Source organism: Nannobrachium achirus, assembly GCF_963921795.1.
Source record: "Nannobrachium achirus genome assembly, chromosome: 7".
In the NCBI taxonomy this organism is placed as follows: Eukaryota; Metazoa; Chordata; class Actinopteri; order Myctophiformes; family Myctophidae; genus Nannobrachium; species Nannobrachium achirus.
The window spans coordinates 64,492,853-64,511,807 of record NC_137816.1 but is presented as its reverse complement, the minus strand read 5'-3'; the positions used below and the strand labels follow the sequence as shown (position 1 = coordinate 64,511,807).

Sequence of the window (18,955 nt, the reverse complement as noted above, 5' to 3'; positions counted from 1 at the left end):
CACTGAAAACAGGCACCATAACTATATGGTTGCATTGGCAAATATTTTCACAATTACCTAACAATTAAATTGAGACAAAGTAGAGGCCATTGTGCTACTCTCACTTTAACTCAACCTCTGCCAAAAAAATACCCCTTTGTACCCCTTCTCTGCCATGCCCGTAGAACCCGGAGATTTAATAAGCTTTAATTAAAAAAAAATGTTTTATCGAAGCGGAACTAAAATAGGCCGGAACTAATGCTCCGTGATCGGTTTCTACACGGACACATTATTGAGCGGACCACTTATCATTGAGGCCGTGAACCGGAAGCGGATGGTCCGTCGTCTATTTTGGCCCGTTAGCTTTCTGTATAAACTCCGCGGCTTACAGATGGAGAACGGATTGATCAATTGAAAAAAATTCAACGGATTTGAGAAGCTGATGGAATACGCGAACACACGATGTGTCCGATCACGCACGATGGGAACTGGATGAGCGCCCACGTTAACGGGTAGGAGAAGCCGGCAGTGAAAGACATAGAGAAATCTCCGGGCTCTACGGCCGTAAACTACGAATGAGTTAACAGAAAAAGGGCCATAAGAACAGGAAAAGAAAGAAAGAAAGAAAGAAAGAAAGAAGATATGACATCCATTCTTACCTGTAGGCCTACAGATCACACCAGCATCCTCATCATGACCGCAGTCATTACGACCAAATCCAATGTGTGAGCACTGAGTTAGAGACCTTTCACTTCCTAAACAACGCACATCATCCATCCAGATTGGACCATTCCCTTGGCCAAAACGTGCACCACCAGGAGCACTCCATGCTGTCCCACAGCTCAGCTCTCTGCAAACCACCTCAGCATCTTTCAGGCCCCAGCGGTCGTCACAGACTGTTCCCCATCTGTTGTTGTGATAGATCTCCACCCTGCCAGAGCACCGTCCACCACCATCCACCAGCCTCACTAAACCTGAACAACAAAAAAATCACACCCAGAAGTGAAGTGAGCGGTGCTAAGTGAGTAGAGCACTGCCACGCCTGCATCTGTTGAACTCACCGCTGTGGTTGCGTCTGTATAGCAGAGATATGAGTTTCACAACAACAAGTAGGTCGGGAGTGGCTTATTGTCGGTATCAGCCGGTAACACGCGGGAGTCTGTCCCCGTTACAATGCGCTAGACCCCTGGGAGATGGACTGCTGAGGTGGAGCGCCACACCTACCATCAGCTCCCAGTACTTGCCGCACAGCTTGCCAAGCCGTGCTACTCATACGCTGAGTTGGCGGTGCCCGGAATCGAACCCATGACCTTGTGGTCCAAAGGCGAGAGCTCTACCGACTGAGCTACCCGAGCAGTTTCACAACAGACAGATAAAATATCACAGAATGGAGGAAGTTAATAAATAATGAGCAATAACATCAGAGCACTAATTAGATGTTTAGATGTTGAATGCTCACGGACTGCAATACCTAGTAACAAGGTTTTTTTGTGATTGATCCATTTGGCTTTTGTATCGTACTGCTGTACTTTTAAAATGTCAATAAAACATTTAATCAATCACTCAATCAATCATTCAATCAATCAATAAAAAACACTGTAAGGTATGTTTTCATCACATGCGCACATTGCATTTACTCTTGCATCTCAAAAATAGCCAATCTAAGAATCTACAAGCCCACAACGCATTATTTTGAAACCACGTTGTGAGCTTATGAAGGTAATCAGTTTGACACTGATCGGTCCGACAGTGCCGGATATTGGCAGACAGAATGACACACTTCATTCTGTCTACGTCATTCTGTTTACAAAAACGTAGTCTCGGACAGAAGTGGAGGAAGTTAATAAATGTGAGCAGAAACAGTAGAGCGAGTTCCACCCGGCCTGGCGGAGATATGCATTAATTCCATCCTTGTTTTTATTTTTATTTTATTTTTTATTTTTAAGTCTGCAAAAGAGGCCTTCTGGGATGTCATTGGACTGTAATTAATGGTAAACTCTTGAAAACGGTGAAAAAATAAATACAATAGAAAAAGTAAAACTTAACTTTTTTTCTAGAGTCACAGTTTGTGCACGAGTACTTTAGCAGCCACTATAGCCTGCATCTGTTATGAACTCACCTGGTGGAGTAGGATCTGGTGTAGTGTAGTGTGTATCCAGGAGGGGCGCTGTGGTTGCATCTGTATAGCAGAGATATGAGTTTCACAACAGGACAGATATCACAGAATGGAGGAAATAATAATGATCAATAACAGCAGAGCACTAACTAGATGTGTATATGTTGAATGCTCATGGACCACAAGACCTTGTAACAAGGTTTTTTTGTGATTAATCCATTTGGCTTTTGTATCCTACTGCTGTACCTTTAAAATGTCAATAAAACATTTAATCAATCAATCAATCAATCAATCAATCAATCAAAATCACTAAGGCATATTTTCATCACATGAACAAATTGAATTTACTCTTGCATCTCAGAAATAGCCAATCTACAAATCTACAAACCCACAGCGCATTACTTTGTAATCACGTTGTGAGCTTATAAAGATCGGCTATTTTCACCTTACAATGCCACCATACTTCAGGGAGAGTACATACTCAGTTTGGCACTGATTGGTCCGACGGCAGACATAATGACACGTCATTCTTTCTACGTCATTCTGTCTACGAAAACCTAGTCTCGGACAGAAGTGAAGGAAGTTAATAAATATGAGCAACAACAGTAGAGAAAGTTCCACCCGGCCTGGCGGAGATATGCATTCCTTACTTTTTATGTCAGCAAAAGAGGCTTTCTGAGATGTCATTGGACTGCAATTTAGAGTAAACTCTTGAAAAAGTTGAAAAAAATAAATACAATAGAAAAATTGCACCCGTGCGAAGTGTGCAAGCGTCCTTGTATGTGTTTAATGAGGAGGAGTAGGCTATGACAAAACTATGACATCACTCTCAATATAGAAAATTGAATGCCAAAATGAATACCAAAGAGACAGAATGCCTGCTTCTGAATGAAGACTCTGATGATCATTCAACCATCCGCTCCAATGACGGCAGAGACATCAAATAAACAGAGGAATTCAAATACCTTGGATCATACGTAGTCAGTAGCAAAAAGGACTTCCTGACAAGGAAAGGGCATGCCTGGAGTGCTTGCAATAAGCTACATCGCATATGGCAGTCAGACATCTCAAGAGCTACCAAGATCAACCTGTTCAAAGTCTGTGTGGAAAGTATGCTGCTGTATGGTGTATACCAGGGGTCTTCAACGTTTTCAGGCCAGGGACCCCCAAACTGATGGGGAGATGGAGCAGGGACCCCCTACCACCTCGTAGGGTGGGGGGGTCGGGGCTACGATATATTTTTTATTTCAAACATGTAAAAAGTTACAGCGAGCAGGGTGGGCCGTACCACTACCATTTCTAAACATACTACTTATTAACTGAGAACCAATGTCAATAATATCAACAATCTGTCAATTGCATAGTAATCATGTATTCAAGCTATTCAAAATGGATAGAATCATGATTTATTTTTTAACATAAATTTGAAAAATGAAAAAACGAAAAAAAAACGTTTTTTCTTTTTTTTAACCTATAATTTCGCGGACCCCCTGCAGTACCTCCGCGGACCCCCTAGGGGTCCCGGACCCCCTGTTGAAGACCCCTGGTGTATACTGTATCTCCCCTACACCGAGACCTTCTGAGAAACATTGGAAATCTGAACTGGTTTGATTAGCACAAACCAATCAAAGGCTGTTTGTTTGTATTTTAAGCTTGTGTGGGCTGTGTGTCATCTAAAACCTGTGAGAATAACCTCAGTCTATCAGTGTGGTTACTCTCTCAGGTTATGGGTAATATTCATATCATACCTTTTTGAAATTCAAATTCAAATGGTCTGTTCTGTTTGTCCAACTCATGACATCATGTCAACGTTTGACGGAACATCATGTCAACGTTTCACGGACCAATCAAAGGCCATGAACGGTGCTAATTTTCTTGGACGGTGGTAATTTTCTTGGTTAAACGCGTTAAGACAGGAAAACCAATCGGAAGCCTCTGTGTCTATGACACCATGGACGAATCAGCGTTTGATTGGTCTGACATCATGTCAACGTTTCACGGACCAATCAAAGGCCATGAACGGTGCTAATTTTCTTGGACGGTGGTAATTTTCATGGTTAAACACGTTCTAAGACAGGCACACCAATTGGGAGGCCTCTGTGTCTATGACACCATGGATAAATCAGCGTTTGATTGGTCTGACATCATGTCAACATTTCACTGACCAATCAAACGCCATGAACGGTGCTAATTTTCTTGGTTAAACGCGTTAAGACAGGAAAACCAATCGGAAGCCTCTGTGTCTATGACACCATGGACAAATAAGTGTTTGATTGGTCTGACATCATGTCAACATTTCACTGACCAATCAAACGCCATGAACGGTGCTAATTTTCTTGGTTAAACACGTTCTAAGACAGGCAATCTAATCGGAAGCCTCTGTGTCTATAGATAGATAGATAGATAGATAGATACCGTAGATACCTTTATTATCCCAAGGGGGAAATTCAGTTGTCCAGTTGTAGCATAGCAGTATACAGTATTTACAAAGTTACAGAGAAGTAAGACAAAAGATAGATAAGAGTAAAAAAAAAAAAAAAAGAAAAGACACCATGGACAAATAAGTGTTTGATTGGTCTGTTCTGTTTGGCTAACTCATGACATAATAGTTTTTGTTTTGTCCATGTTGTCACCATTGTCATATTTCTGAGACGAAGCGGAGCATAGGAGAGGTTTGCAGAGCCTCTGTTTGTGCAGCAGTGCTTTAGCCTGCATAATGAACTCACCTGGTGGAGTAGGACCTGGTGTAGTGTAGTGTGTATCCAGGAGGGGCGCTGTAGTTGCACCTGTAGAGCAGAGATATGAGTTTCATAACAGGACAGAAAAAGTCCAGGTGGACCTGGACTTTTTGCCAGACCCATGAAATGGGTAGGCCTACATAAGCAAATGTCGGTCCGGGTTTTCTATATAAAGGGTATATATGATGATGACATGATGATGACATGCCTACAAAAGGCATGATGTCATAAATGATGATGACAGACAGGGGGTCTGGCACAACCAGGTTGACCTGGTCTAGTTTTTATACAAAAATGTATTTGAAATGAGAGATATGACATCCATTCTTACCTGTAGGCCTACAGATCACACCAGCATCCTCACCATGACCGCAGTTGTGTACACCAAATCCATTGTGTGAGCACTGAGTTAGAGACCTTTCACTTCCTGAACAAAGCACATCATCCATCCAGATTGGACCATTCCCTTGGCCAAAACGTGCAAGTCCACGAACACTCTGTGCCGCCCCACAGCTCAGCTCTCTGCAAACCACCTCAGCATCTTTCAGGTCCCAGTCGTCATCACAGACTGTTCCCCACCTGTTGTTGTGATAGATCTCCACCCTGCCAGAGCACCGTCCACCACCATCCACCAGCCTAACTAAACCTGAAAGACAAAAAATCACACCCAGGAGTGAAGTGAGCGGTGCCTGTCCCGAGAAGCTTGGCCAATGACAGAAGTACACAAACAGACTTACAGACAAAGCCAGATGTAGGAGATTTACTGAATCAAGCGACTTAAAAAGTGTCACAAAAGAGAGACGTTAAAATTAGCCCACTCATGTTTGAAAGGTGAACATCCCAACCTGCAACTTGTATCCCAGAATGGTGGAAGTTAATAAATAATCTGCAATAACAGTAGAGCTGAAGGCACTAACTAGATGTTTAGATCTGTCACTGGTCTTAAACAAGTTAAACATATTGTCCCCCCACCCCGGTTGAGCTGAATGAATGACTGACAGGTGACGAACTGGGCCTAACAGGAAAAGAAAGAAAGAAAGAAAGACAGAAAGAAAGAAAGAAAGAAAGAAAGAAAGAAAGAAAGAAAGAAAGAAAGAAAGAAAGATACAAACATGAATTTAAAATGAGAGATATGACATCCATTCTTACCTGTAGGCCTACAGATCACACCAGCATCCTCACCATGACTGCAGTCGTGTACACCAAATCCACGGTGTGAGCACTGAGTTAGAGACCTTTCACTTCCTGAACAACGCACATCATCCATCCAGATTGAACCATTCCCTTGGCCAAAACGGGCACCACCAGGAGCACTCTGTGCCGTCCCACAGCTCAGCTCTCTGCAAACCACCTCAGCATCTTTCAGGTCCCAGGAGTCATCACAGACTGTTCCCCATCTGTTGTTGTGATAGATCTCCACCCTGCCAGAGCACCGTCCACTGCCACCCACCAGCCTCACTAAACCTGAACATGAAAGAAGAACAAATAAAAATCAAACCTCGGTTCGAAGTGAAGCGGTGAACTTTTATTCTATGTGTTCTAGAGTTATGAACTCTGTGATCTATACATTCTTTATATATTCTGAATTCTACATTCTTTATATATTCTGAATGAATGAATGATTTTATCTGGAGGGCCGAATTATCATGTGAAGCTTGACCAATCCTCAAAGTATCCAATCATCAGACCGGGACGGACACTACACACATATTCTGGACGTACAGGACAGATAAAACCTGTTCATTCTGGACTGAAATGGCCATATATGGACATGGGACACACATTTTGCTTTTTGAAAAAGCCTATTCATTCTGGACTGATATTCTGGACGTACGGGACAGATAAAACCTGTTCATTCTGGACTGAAATGACCATATATGCGCATGAGGTGACAGACATTTTGTTTTCGAAAAAGCCTGTTCATTCTGGACTGAAATGACCATATATGGGCGTGGGACACACAAAGCCACTCATTGGAAGCGGTTTTCACCGCTTCAAAAAAAAAACACACACACACACACACACACACACACACACACACATACACACACACACACACACACACAGTGTGAAGTGAGTGGTGCTTTTCATGAGTAATTAATGTCATGAAGAGTCCCGCGAAGCTTGGCCAATGAGTCAAGTGTGGGACATACATTTATGTACATACGTAAACTACATACAAACAGACCTATAAATCCAGACACAGGAGCTTTGAGTGTTGGACCTAGAAGAGGGTTAGACCCAGACCTTTGAGTGTTGGACCTAGAAGAGGGTTAGACCCAGACCTTTGAGTGTTGGACCTAGAAGAGTGTTAGACCCAGACCTTTGAGTGTTGGACCTAGAAGAGTGTTAGACCCAGACCTTTGAGTGTTGGACCTAGAAGAGTGTTAGACCCAGACCTTTGAGTGTTGGACCTAGAAGAGTGTTAGACCCAGACCTTTGAGTGTTGGACCTAGAAGAGTGTTAGACCCAGACCTTTGAGTGTTGGACCTAGAAGAGTGTTAGACCCAGACCTTTGAGTGTTGGACCTAGAAGAGTGTTAGACCCAGACCTTTGAGTGTTGGACCTAGAAGAGTGTTAGACCCAGACCTTTGAGTGTTGGACCTAGAAGAGTGTTAGACCCAGACCTTTGAGTGTTGGACCTAGCAGAGGGTTAGACCCAGACCTTTGAGCGGTTCAAACCGCTCCTATGTTTCACTTGATGTTAACACAAACATTAGCATGGACCAATCAAGAGCTGTTCTGATCATGATGTCATGTGTTAACCAAACAGAACAGACCAATTGAACGCCAACCAGTCCATAACGTCATGCACACAGTGGCTTTAGATTGGTCCGTCGGTTTCAGAGCGCATTTTAAAGCACGGGCAAATCAAAAGCCGGTTTGTCCATGACGTCAACATGGCATGGACCAATCAAAGGCTGTTCTGTCCATGACGTTACTGAACCTAAAACAACACATTTTGGATTTTGTCTGAATTTCAAACCGACGCCAGTTGAACACCACAGAGGATCTGAAACAGCAACCACAGATTGTGGTCACTGTCAAAGGTCAACTTCATAACTAACATAAGCTCAAAAGCCCTGACAAAGTTACAAAATGAGCACAGTCCATTCAAAAGCCATTCTGTCCATGATGTCACGTGTTAGCCAAACAGAACAGACCAGTAGAAAGTTAGATTGGAGTTAATCTATCTAATCTATCTACTGTAGATGTTTAGATGTTGAATGTTCACAGACCACAATGACCTTGTAACAAGCTTTTTTGTGATGAATCCATTTGGCTTTTGTGTCGTACTGCACTCACAGGCAGAATGATACACTGACGGATAGGGGAGAGAACGTAGTCTCGGACAGATGTGGATGAAATTAATAAATATGAGCAATAACAGTAGTACCCAGGGGGCAAAGGAAGGTGTGCTGCATTTGCCCCGACATAAAAAGTTGTCCACCAGAAATATTATCTATGACCCAGTAGGATCACAACCTATATGGACAACCCGGTCAATTTGTACAACAAAGTCCAATATGGCCGCCTCAATATTAGCCCCTATTAGTTTTAATGGGGTGAATAGGGCAAAATTTAAAACTGAGGGATATTTCCACGAAAGCTCACAGGTTGATCAATGGTATACATATGAAGATTTTTTGTATTGCAAGTTTCCATGAAATCCAATATGGCCGCCACAATATGGCCGCCATAATGTAAGGACCCAGAAAATAGGTTTTGCCTCTAACTTCTGAACCAGATGAGCTAGAAACGCAAACTTGGTGTCTATTTCATGGTGTCTGACCATGGGAGACTCAATGGAATAGCTAATTTTATTATTGGGTGTGTCTGGACCTTTATTGTGCATATTTGCAAGATGGTGGACTCCCAAAATAGAGCTTTAACATAATTTCTACCATGATTGTTGACTGCTTTTGCAAATACAAGCAATATGAATCCATTTGCTAAGATTTATGGCACAGAAGGGACTTATACCTGTATTATTCTTGAGTTTGCATGTTGTCAAAATGGCTGTAAACGAGATATTATATTTCCTGTCCGATTCTACTGTATGTAGTTGTAGCAATGACTTCAGATAAAATCAGAGACCAAAACAATGTATCTTAGAAATTATTTTTTTATTAAAAAATAAATAAAAAAGAGAGAGATTATCTCAATGAAATGAATGCAACTGCCTTTTTTTTGCCTTTTTTTTCAGCTTCAGGGAAATTATAATGAACACATGATTAAAACAGGCTGCATTATAATGCAAATAATTGCTTGTCACTATCACTGTCATGTGTACCTATCCTGCTGCATCTTGTCTCCAGTCCTTGGCAACGACACCCCAAGTAGCAATTCCCTTCTTCGCACATGAAGTTCAATCACCCGAGAGAGACTTGGAGTAGAACCGCTGCTCCTTCACTTGGAAAGGAGTCAGCTTAGGTGGTTCTGGCATCTAGTACGGATGCCCCCCGAGCGCCTTCCTAGGAAGGTCCTCGATGCACGTCCCACTGGGAGGAGACCCCGTGGCAGACCAGATGGAAGGATTATATCTCCAGACTGGCCTGGGAACGCCTCGGTATACTCCCAGAGGGAGTGGAGGAAGTTGCGCAGGATAAGGAAATCTGGAAGTCTCAGTTGGAACTGTTACCCCCGCGACCCGTTTCTGGATAAGCGGTTGAAGATGGATGGATGGATGGATGGCACATGAACAGTTTTTCTGGCAGCCTTTGATACAGCTACATGATATTGCCTTGTCCATTGATATAGGCCAGGCTGGCTCTGTAGATGTACAGGGGACTGCCTTCCCATCACTGAGAGACCATCCATATTCAGTGAAGCAAGGGATGTCTTCGCGATGTGTGCAGTTTTATCTATTATGGCTGCAAGAGCAGCTCTTTTCAGGTGCAGGCCAAAGGCATTTTCTGTAGGTGGCAGCAGCTTCAACAGGGTTGATCGGTTATTTAGGAACTTGTACACTCTCAGCTTTGCCAGGTCAAAGTCCTATGGCAAAGCTATTGTGAGGTCTCTAGCCTGATTCTTGACATCCTCTGAGAGGGAATAAGAGGAATTTTCACCAAACTCCTGAAGTGCAGGGAGATCTAGACCCATGCTGGTCTTGAACCATGCCTTCTTTCCAGTGAAAAAGGGATAGCTGGTGGTATCTCTGCCACTCAGGCTGTGAATAAAGGGCAGGGCACGACACTGTGCGAGTCCAAGGGCTGAGACCATGTGATGGATAGGAAGATATGCATCCTGCTCTGTTCTCACCCACAGCTCTGGAAGGTCTAGGAGGTGGGTGGCAGCATGATATTGATGCCTGTATCATGCTGCCGCCATGGGAAGGCAGTCCCCTGTCCATCTACAGAGCCAGCCTGGCCTATATCAATGGACAAGGCAATATCATGTAGCTGTATCAAAGGCTGCCAGAAAAACTGTTCATGTGCGAAGAAGGGAATTGCATGCTACTTGGGGTGTCGTTGCCAAGGACTGGAGACAAGATGCAGCAGGATAGGTACACATGACAGTGATAGTGACTAGCAATTATTTGCATTATAATGCAGCCTGTTTTAATCATGTGTTCATTATAATTTCCCTGAAGCTGAAGTTGTTGGAAAGCATGTGCATGTCTATGTGTGAAAGACCCAAAAAGGCAGTTGCATTCATTTCATTGAGATAATCTCTCTCTTTTTTTATTTATTTTTTTAATAAAAAAATAATTTCTAAGATACATTGTTTTGGTCTCTGATTTTATCTGAAGTCATTGCTACAACTACATATAGTAGAATCGGACAGGAAATATAATATCTCGTTTACAGCCATTTTGACAACATGCAAACCCAAGAATAATACAGGTATAAGTCCCTTCTGTGCCATAAATCTTAGCAAATGGATTCATATTGCTTGTATTTGCAAAAGCAGTCAACAATCATGGTAGAAATTATGTTAAAGCTCTATTTTGGGAATCCACCATCTTGCAAATATGCACAATAAAGGTCCAGACACACCCAATAATAAAATTAGCTATTCCATTGAGTCTCCCATGGTCAGACACCATGAAATAGACACCAAGTTTGCGTTTCTAGCTCATCTGGTTCAGAAGTTAGAGGCAAAACCTATTTTCTGGGTCCTTACATTATGGCGGCCATATTGTGGCGGCCATATTGGATTTCATGGAAACTTGCAATACAAAAAATCTTCATATGTATACCATTGATCAACCTGTGAAGTTTCGTGGAAATATCCCTCAGTTTAAAATTTTGCCCTATTCACCCCCCATTAAAACTAATAGGGGCTAATATTGAGGCGGCCATATTGGACTTTGTTGTACAAATTGACCGGGTTGTCCATATAGGTTGTGATCCTACTGGGTCATAGATAATATTTCTGGTGGACAACTTTTTATGTCGGGGCAAATGCAGGTTTCCTAAAAAAAGGCTGGTTGCCCCCTGGGTATAGAGCGAGTTCCACCCGGCCTTGTGAAGATATGCATTCCATCTTATTCTTTTGTCTGCAAAAGAGGCCTTCTGAGATAATAACTTGTAAAACATAACTTTTTTTTTCTAGAGCCACGGTTTGTGCACCAGTGCTTTTATGAACTCACCTGGTGGAGTATCTGGTGTAGTGTAGTGTATCTCCAGGAGGGGCGCTGTGGTTGCGTCTGTAGAGCAGATATGAGTTTCACAACAGACAGATAAAATATCACAGCATGGAGGAAGTTAATAAATAATGAACAATAACAGCAGAGCACTAACTAGATGTTGAATGCTCACGGACCACAAGACCTTGTAACAAAGCTTTTTTGTGATTAATCCACTTGGCTTTTGTATCCGACTGCTGTACTTTTAAAATGTCAATAAAACATTTAATCAATCAATCAATCAATCAATCAATCAATCAATCAATCAATCAATAAAAAACACTGTTCATCACATGAACAAATTGCAATTACTCTTGTGAGCTTATAAAGATCTGCTATTTTCACCTTACCGCCATACTTCAGGGAGATTGCATACTCAGTTGGACACTGATCGGTCATTCTGTCTACGAAAAAATTAGTCTCGGACAGAAATGGAGGAAGTTAATAAATATGAGCAAAAACAGTAGAGCGAGTTTGCGGCCTGGCAGAGATAAGCATTCCTTCCTTTTTTTCCCCTTCTTTTTAAGTCTGCAAATTGTGCAAAAGAGGCCTTCTGGGATGTCATTGCACTGTTATTAAGAGTAAACTCTTGAAAAGGTTGAAAAGATAAATACAATAGAAATAGTAAAACTTAACTTTTTTTCTAGAGCCACAGTTTGTGCACCAGTGCCACTATAGCCTGCATCTGTTTTGAACTCACCTGCTGGAGTATCTGGAGTAGTGTAGTGTGTATCCAGGAGGGGCGCTGTGGTTGCGTCTAGCATAGATATGAGTTTCACAACCGGACAGATAAAATATCACAGAATGGAGGAAGTTAATACATAATGGGCAATAACAGTAGTTAACTAACTAGATGTTTACATGTTGAATGTTCACAGAACACAATGGTAACAAGAGATGCATGGGCAGTATTTGAAATACGTATTTCAAATAATTTTTTGTATTTTGAAATACGTATTTCAAATACTTTTTTGTATTTTTGAAATACAAAAAAGTATTTCAAATACGTATTTTAAATAATTTTTTGTATTTTCAAATTTCAAGTATTTCAAATACTGCCCATTGATCCTCTTTTTAAGCCCCTGAGGACATTTGAGGCCTCTTTTTAAGTATGCTAAAGAGGCCTTTATGGGATGTCATTGGACTGTAAAATAAAGTAGTAAAAAACTAGTCAAACTAAACTCTTTCTTTCTGCTAGAGCCAAAGTTTGTGCAGCAGTGCTTTAGCAGGCTAGCAGCCACTATAAAGCCTGCATCTGTTATGAACTCACCTGGTGGAGTAGGATCTGGTGTAGTGTAGTGTGTATCCAGGAGGGGCGCTGTGGTTGGGTCTGTATAGCAGAGATATGAGTTTCACAACAGGACATCTATCTATCTATCTATCTATCTATCTATCTATATATCGCTATCTATCTATCTATCTATCTATCTATCTATCTATCTATCTATTAGCTGTCTGTCTGTGTTAAGTCATTCAATGGGAAAACCCTTGAAAAAAACACAGGGTAACATCCTCCAATGGGGAAACCCAATTGAAATAACACAGAGTGGGCATCGGATGGGCATAAACGGGCATAACAAGGCGCAGGTTGGCAAGAGTGCCAACTTGCCCACCCACATACATACTGACAGCTCTCATCACCCTATTGGCGCTCTGTTGGTGCAACTGCACCTCGACAGAGTGCAGTTGATGTCATTGATTTCCGTACCATGTGTTTATTCGGCTATATGTGTTTGTTGCTTTGGCTTTATTTTGTTGTTTGAGTTTTTTTGGAGTGTAAACTTTTGTTACATGTTACCACTGTATGTTTTAAACAAGTTAAACATATTAAACACATTTTTTTAATATACAAAATGTATTTGAAGTGAGAGATATGACATGTATTCTTACCTGTAGGCCTACAGATCACACCAGCATCCTCACCATGACCGCAGTTGTGTACACCAAATCCATTGTGTGAGCACTTAGTTAGAGACCTTTCACTTCCTAAACAAAGCACATCATCCATCCAGATTGGACCATTCCCTTGGCCAAAACGTGCAAGTCCACGAACACTCTGTGCCGCCCCACAGCTCAGCTCTCTGCAAACCACCTCAGCATCTCTCAGGTCCCAGTCGTCATCACAGACTGTTCCCCAGCTGTTGTTGTGATAGATCTCCACCCTGCCAGAGCACCGTCCACCACCATCCACCAGCCTCACTAAACCTGAAAGACAAAAAATCACACCCAGGAGTGAAGTGAGCGGTGCCTGTCCCGAGAAGCTTGGCCAATGACAGAAGTACACAAACAGACTTACAGACAAAGCCAGATGTAGGAGATTTACTTTGAGTGTTGGACCTGGAAGAGTGTTAGACCCTGATTTTTTTTTCTTTTTTTAAATATACAAAACCCAGTTGAATCAAGCGACTTAAAAAGTGTCACGAAAGAGAGACGTTAAAATGAGCCCACTCATGTTTGAAAGGTGAACATCCCAACCTGCAACTTGTATCCCAGAATGGTGGAAGTTAATACATAATCTGCAATAACATTAGAGCACCGCTCTTAAGGCACTAACTAGATGTTTAGATGTTGAATGTTCACAGACCACAATGACCTTGTAACAAGCTTTTTTGTGATGAATCCATTTGGCTTTTGTGTCGTACTGCACTCACAGGCAGAATGATACACTGACGGACAGGGGGAAAAACATAGTCTCGGCCAGATGTGGATGAAATTAATAAATATGAGCAATAACAGTAGAGTGAGTTCCACCCGGCCTGAAGATATGCTTCTACCACTTTTTGTGGTCACATGTTCAGATACTGGATTCTGATTGGCTTAAAACAGTGGTAAATCAGTCAACAACCTTGATTTGGCTCATGGACCCCGCCCACTGTTGTGTTGCAGTGGTAACATTGCAAGTTAAACTGTGTTTTCTTTCATTCATATAGAAGTGGTAGAAAAGCAATGGCTTACATTCCATCTTTTTCTTTTGTCTGCAAAAGAGGCCTTCTGAGATGTCATTGGACTTTAATTAAGAGTAAACTCCAACGCCACAGTTTGTGCACCAGTGCTTTTATGAACTCACCTGGTGGAGTATCTGGTGTAGTGTAGTGTGTCTCCAGGAGGGGCGCTGTGGTTGCGTCTGTATAGCAGAGATATGAGTTTCACAACAGACAGATAAAATATCACAGAATGGAGGAAGTTAATAAATAATGAACAATAACAGCAGAGCACTAACTAGATGTTTAGATGTTGAATGTTCACAGACCACAAGACCTTGTAACAAAGCTTTTTTGTGATTAATCCGTTTGGCTTTTGTATCGTACTGCTGTACCTTTAAAATGTCAATAAAACATTTAATCAATCAGTCAATCAATAAAAAACACTGTTCATCACATGAACAAATTGCAATTACTCTTGTGGGCTTATAAGGATCTGCTATTTTTACCTTACCGCCATACTTCAGGGAGATTGCATACTCAGTTTGACACTGATCGGTCATTCTGTCTACGAAAAATTAGTCTCGGACAGAAATGGAGGAAGTTAATAAATATGAGTGAAAACAGTAGAGCAAGTTTGCGGCCTGGCGGAGATATGCATTACTTCCTTTTTCTTCTTTTTAAGTCTGCAAATTGTGCAAAAGAGGCCTTCTGGGATGCCATTGCACTGTTATTAAGAGTAAACTCTTGAAAAGGTTGAAAAGATAAATACAATAGAAATAGTAAAACTTAACTTTTTTTCTAGAGCCACAGTTTGTGCACCAGTGCCACATAGCCTGCATCTGTTTTGAACTCACCTGCTGGAGTATCTGGAGTAGTGTAGTGTGTATCCAGGAGGGGCGCTGTGGTTGCGTCTAGCATAGATATGAGTTTCACAACCGGACAGATAAAATATCACAGAATGGAGGAAGTTAATACATAATGGGCAATAACAGTAGTTAACTAACTAGATGTTTACATGTTGAATGTTCACAGAACACAATGGTAACAAGAGATGCATGGGCAGTATTTGAAATACGTATTTCAAATAATTTTTTGTATTTTGAAATACGTATTTCAAATACTTTTTTGTATTTTTGAAATACAAAAAAGTATTTCAAATACGTATTTTAAATAATTTTTTGTATTTTCAAATTTCAAGTATTTCAAATACTGCCCATTGATCCTCTTTTTAAGCCCCTGAGGACATTTGAGGCCTCTTTTTAAGTATGCTAAAGAGGCCTTTATGGGATGTCATTGGACTGTAAAATAAAGTAGTAAAAAACTAGTCAAACTAAACTCTTTCTTTCTGCTAGAGCCAAAGTTTGTGCAGCAGTGCTTTAGCAGGCTAGCAGCCACTATAAAGCCTGCATCTGTTATGAACTCACCTGCTGGAGTAGGATCTGGTGTAGTGTATTGTGTATCCAGGAGGGGCGCTGTGGTTGGGTCTGTATAGCAGAGATATACGTTTCAGGACAGCAGATACTAACTATCTATCTATCTATCTATCTATCTATCAGCTGAATCGTTGTCTGTCTGTCTATGTTAAGTCATTCAATGGGAAAACCCTTGAAAAAAAAACACAGGGTAACATCATCCAATGGGGAAGCCCAATTGAAATAACACAGAGTGGGCATCGGATGGGCATAAACGGGCATGACAAGGTGCAGGTTGGCAAGAGTGCCAACTTGCCCACCCACATATACACAGACAGCTCTCATCACCCTACTTGTGCGCTCTGTTGGTGCAACTGCACCTCGACAGAGTGCAGTTGATGTCATTTATTTCCGTACTATGTGTTTATTTGGCTATACCGGTATGTGTTTGTTGCTTTGGCTTTATTTTGTTGTTTGAGTTTTTTTGGAGTGTAAACTTTTGTTACATGTTACCACTGTATGTTTTAAACAAGTTAAACATATTAAACACATTTCTTTATATACAAAAATGTATTTGAAGTGAGAGAGATGACATCTATTCTTACCTGTAGGCCTACAGATCACACCAGCATCCTCAAGATGACCACAGTTGTGTACACCAAATCCATTGTGTGAACAATTAGTTAGAGACCTTTCACTTCCTGAACAACGCACATTATCCATCCAGATTGAACCACTCCCTTTGCCAAAATGTGCACCAACAGGAGCTCTCTTTGCCGCACCACAGCTCAGCTCTCTGCAAACCACCTCAGCATCTTTCAGGTCCCAGGAGTCGTCACAGACTGTTCCCCAGCTGTTGTTGTGATAGATCTCCACCCTGCCAGAGCATCGTCCACCACCATCCACCAGCCTCACTAAATCTGAACATGAAAGAAGAATTCACACAGGACAGAATTCATTATTAATATATATCGGACCAGTTACACATATGTGGAGATCCCCGATACCCATAGGCTATATGGAGATCCATGTATATGGAGATATGGGCATATATTGGTTGGATGGGCGGTTCTACCAAAAAAAAAAAAAAAAAAAGAAAGAAAAATGTGCAAGTACAGTAACAGCAGGGGAAGCAGCTAAGAACATAGGCAAAAATCTGAGCTATCCGTGTGCAAAGTTGGAGTTTGTAGAACCAACCGTGTGCTGTGAGACCCCAGACATGCTTACTCGGTTACTCGTTATGTGAAAGTCCTATGACGTCTATGACGTCTGACATCATACATACAATCCCTTTTATGCCCATATATGGAGATCCCTGTCTGTAGAACCAACCTTGTGCTGTGAGACCCCAGACATGCATCCGTGCGTGTCAGTATCTGTCTCTCAGTCCTTATCCCCTTTTATGGGCATAAAAGGGATTCTATTAGTGTGGTTGCCCTAACAGGGCATCATCTGGGAATCAGAGGTAGAGGTCAGCTCCATATATGGAGATCTAGGTGATGATCCAGTCGTCTCCATGTATGGATATCCAGGGTTTGATGAGGTGATGTGATGTGATGTCACATGATGTCACAATGTCAACAAAATTGAGGCGTTACAGAAGAAAGAAAGGAAGGAAGGAAGGAAGGAAGGAAGGAAGGAAGGAAGGAAGGAAGGAAGGAAGACAGAAAAGATGTTTTGCTTCTCATAGTTAACTGCGACCTACGGTCGCAATGAGCAACAGTAGAGCAAGTTCCACCCGGCCTGGTGGAGATATGCACTTCTTCCTTTTTTTTTATGTCATCACATGTGTGTGTGTGTGTGTGTGTGTGTGTGTGTGTGTGTGTGTGTGTGTGTGTGTGTGTGTGTGTGTGTGTGTGTGTGTGTGTGTGTGTGTGTGTGTGGTTTTTATTACTTTGTGAGGGACCAAATAGTAGGTCCCCACAACGGTTTGGGTTAGGTTTAGGGTTAGGGTTAGGGTTAGGGTTAGGTTAGGGTGTGAGACTTCAATATATTGTTCTAGGCAAAGTCAATGCTTAAGATGCAATATAGAGAATAGTGCTTTCGCCATCTTGTTTTAAAAGAAAGAATGTTGCAATTTTAGATTGGGTTGGTTCCCCTAGTTCATAAAATCATACAGGTCATCTTGTAGTTTATGTCCTGTGGGTTTTATGTTAGACTGTGCATGGCACGATGGTCAAATTTCGTGAGTCAGAAATGTTATTTTTATTTATTTTTTATGTGGGTGATGTGGGTGGTCCTGGCTCGTCCTACGCTTTCCAACGAGTGATTCTAGATGGTCCGACGATTTATTCCATTGAAAATGGTTTAGAATAAAGTTTAGAGCCCCCCAAAAAAAACTCAATCTATACTGTCGGCGGCGCGACGTATTCCGGGGTGTCTATCCCGATCTAGTCCGGGATATTTAATAAAATGAATTAATTAATCGGAGGCCTCAACGAAGCCCCGGTCTAATTTTCCATCCATGCCCCGGGCCGCGATTCTGTTTACATCGGCACGTAATCGGGTAACGCCGCCGCACCGCGCCGCCGACTCCAATACAAACTCACATCTTTAGAGACCTTTTTCTCTGAACTGCGTTCCCAGGGCAGCGACAAAGTTTTTTTGCGGCTAAATAGCTTCAGATCGGGCTTCTAAAAAATAAAGAAGCTAATAGCTAACTGTTAGCTAACTTCATCCGGTCTTCGTTCATAACAGTGTTTGCAGTGAAAGCCTAAGCTACTTCTGCCTGTGTAGACGGAAGTTAGAGCGAAGGCCTACGCAGAAATGTCTGGCACTCTAGCGGCACCTTGTGGCCCCTGGCAGTAAGTGGGTTAATATTCTCTCACTATAGCATGTATCTGTCATGAACTCACCTGACATGCACTGCTTGTTGTCAGCTGCCAAGTAGGAGTTGGTGGGACAGGAACACTTGTAACCCCCTCCAGGTGAGAGCAGACACAGGTGACTGCAACCTCCATTATTGGCCTGACACGGGTGACCTGATACTGCAGTGTGGAGAAAATGTGCACACATTTAATGGATGTGATGAACCAGATGTGTCTGTTTTGCATTGCCCCATTGTGCAAATGTTTCTTAAAAAAAAAGACACACATTTGATATTTGATTAACTTATATATACATTTAATTTGAGTACATTTTCGATGACCACGTGG

The 18,955-nt window shown here is 41.8% G+C and overlaps 1 protein-coding gene across 10 annotated transcripts in view; it reads right to left on the bottom strand.

The window, feature by feature from the left end:
* Positions 1–18,955, bottom strand: part of LOC308288170 (scavenger receptor cysteine-rich domain-containing protein DMBT1-like) — a 47,225-nt gene that overhangs the window by 15,535 nt on the left and 12,735 nt on the right. For 4 of the 10 annotated variants that reach the window (XM_080729520.1, XM_080729522.1, XM_080729523.1 and 1 more), the window contains 14 exons: positions 18,656–18,787; positions 16,406–16,720; positions 15,813–15,872; positions 15,243–15,299; positions 14,532–14,588; positions 13,355–13,669; positions 12,735–12,794; positions 12,165–12,221; positions 11,429–11,485; positions 5,983–6,297; positions 5,165–5,479; positions 4,822–4,881; positions 2,099–2,158; positions 639–953 (listed from right to left, as the gene is read on the bottom strand). In XM_080729520.1, the coding sequence (XP_080585646.1) occupies positions 639–953; positions 2,099–2,158; positions 4,822–4,881; positions 5,165–5,479; positions 5,983–6,297; positions 11,429–11,485; positions 12,165–12,221; positions 12,735–12,794; positions 13,355–13,669; positions 14,532–14,588; positions 15,243–15,299; positions 15,813–15,872; positions 16,406–16,720; positions 18,656–18,787 (2,175 nt within the window). The remainder of the gene's footprint in view (positions 1–638; positions 954–2,098; positions 2,159–4,821; positions 4,882–5,164; positions 5,480–5,982; positions 6,298–11,428; positions 11,486–12,164; positions 12,222–12,734; positions 12,795–13,354; positions 13,670–14,531; positions 14,589–15,242; positions 15,300–15,812; positions 15,873–16,405; positions 16,721–18,655; positions 18,788–18,955) is intronic. The other 6 variants (XM_080729525.1, XM_080729524.1, XM_080729526.1 and 3 more) reach the window with 6 other exon arrangements.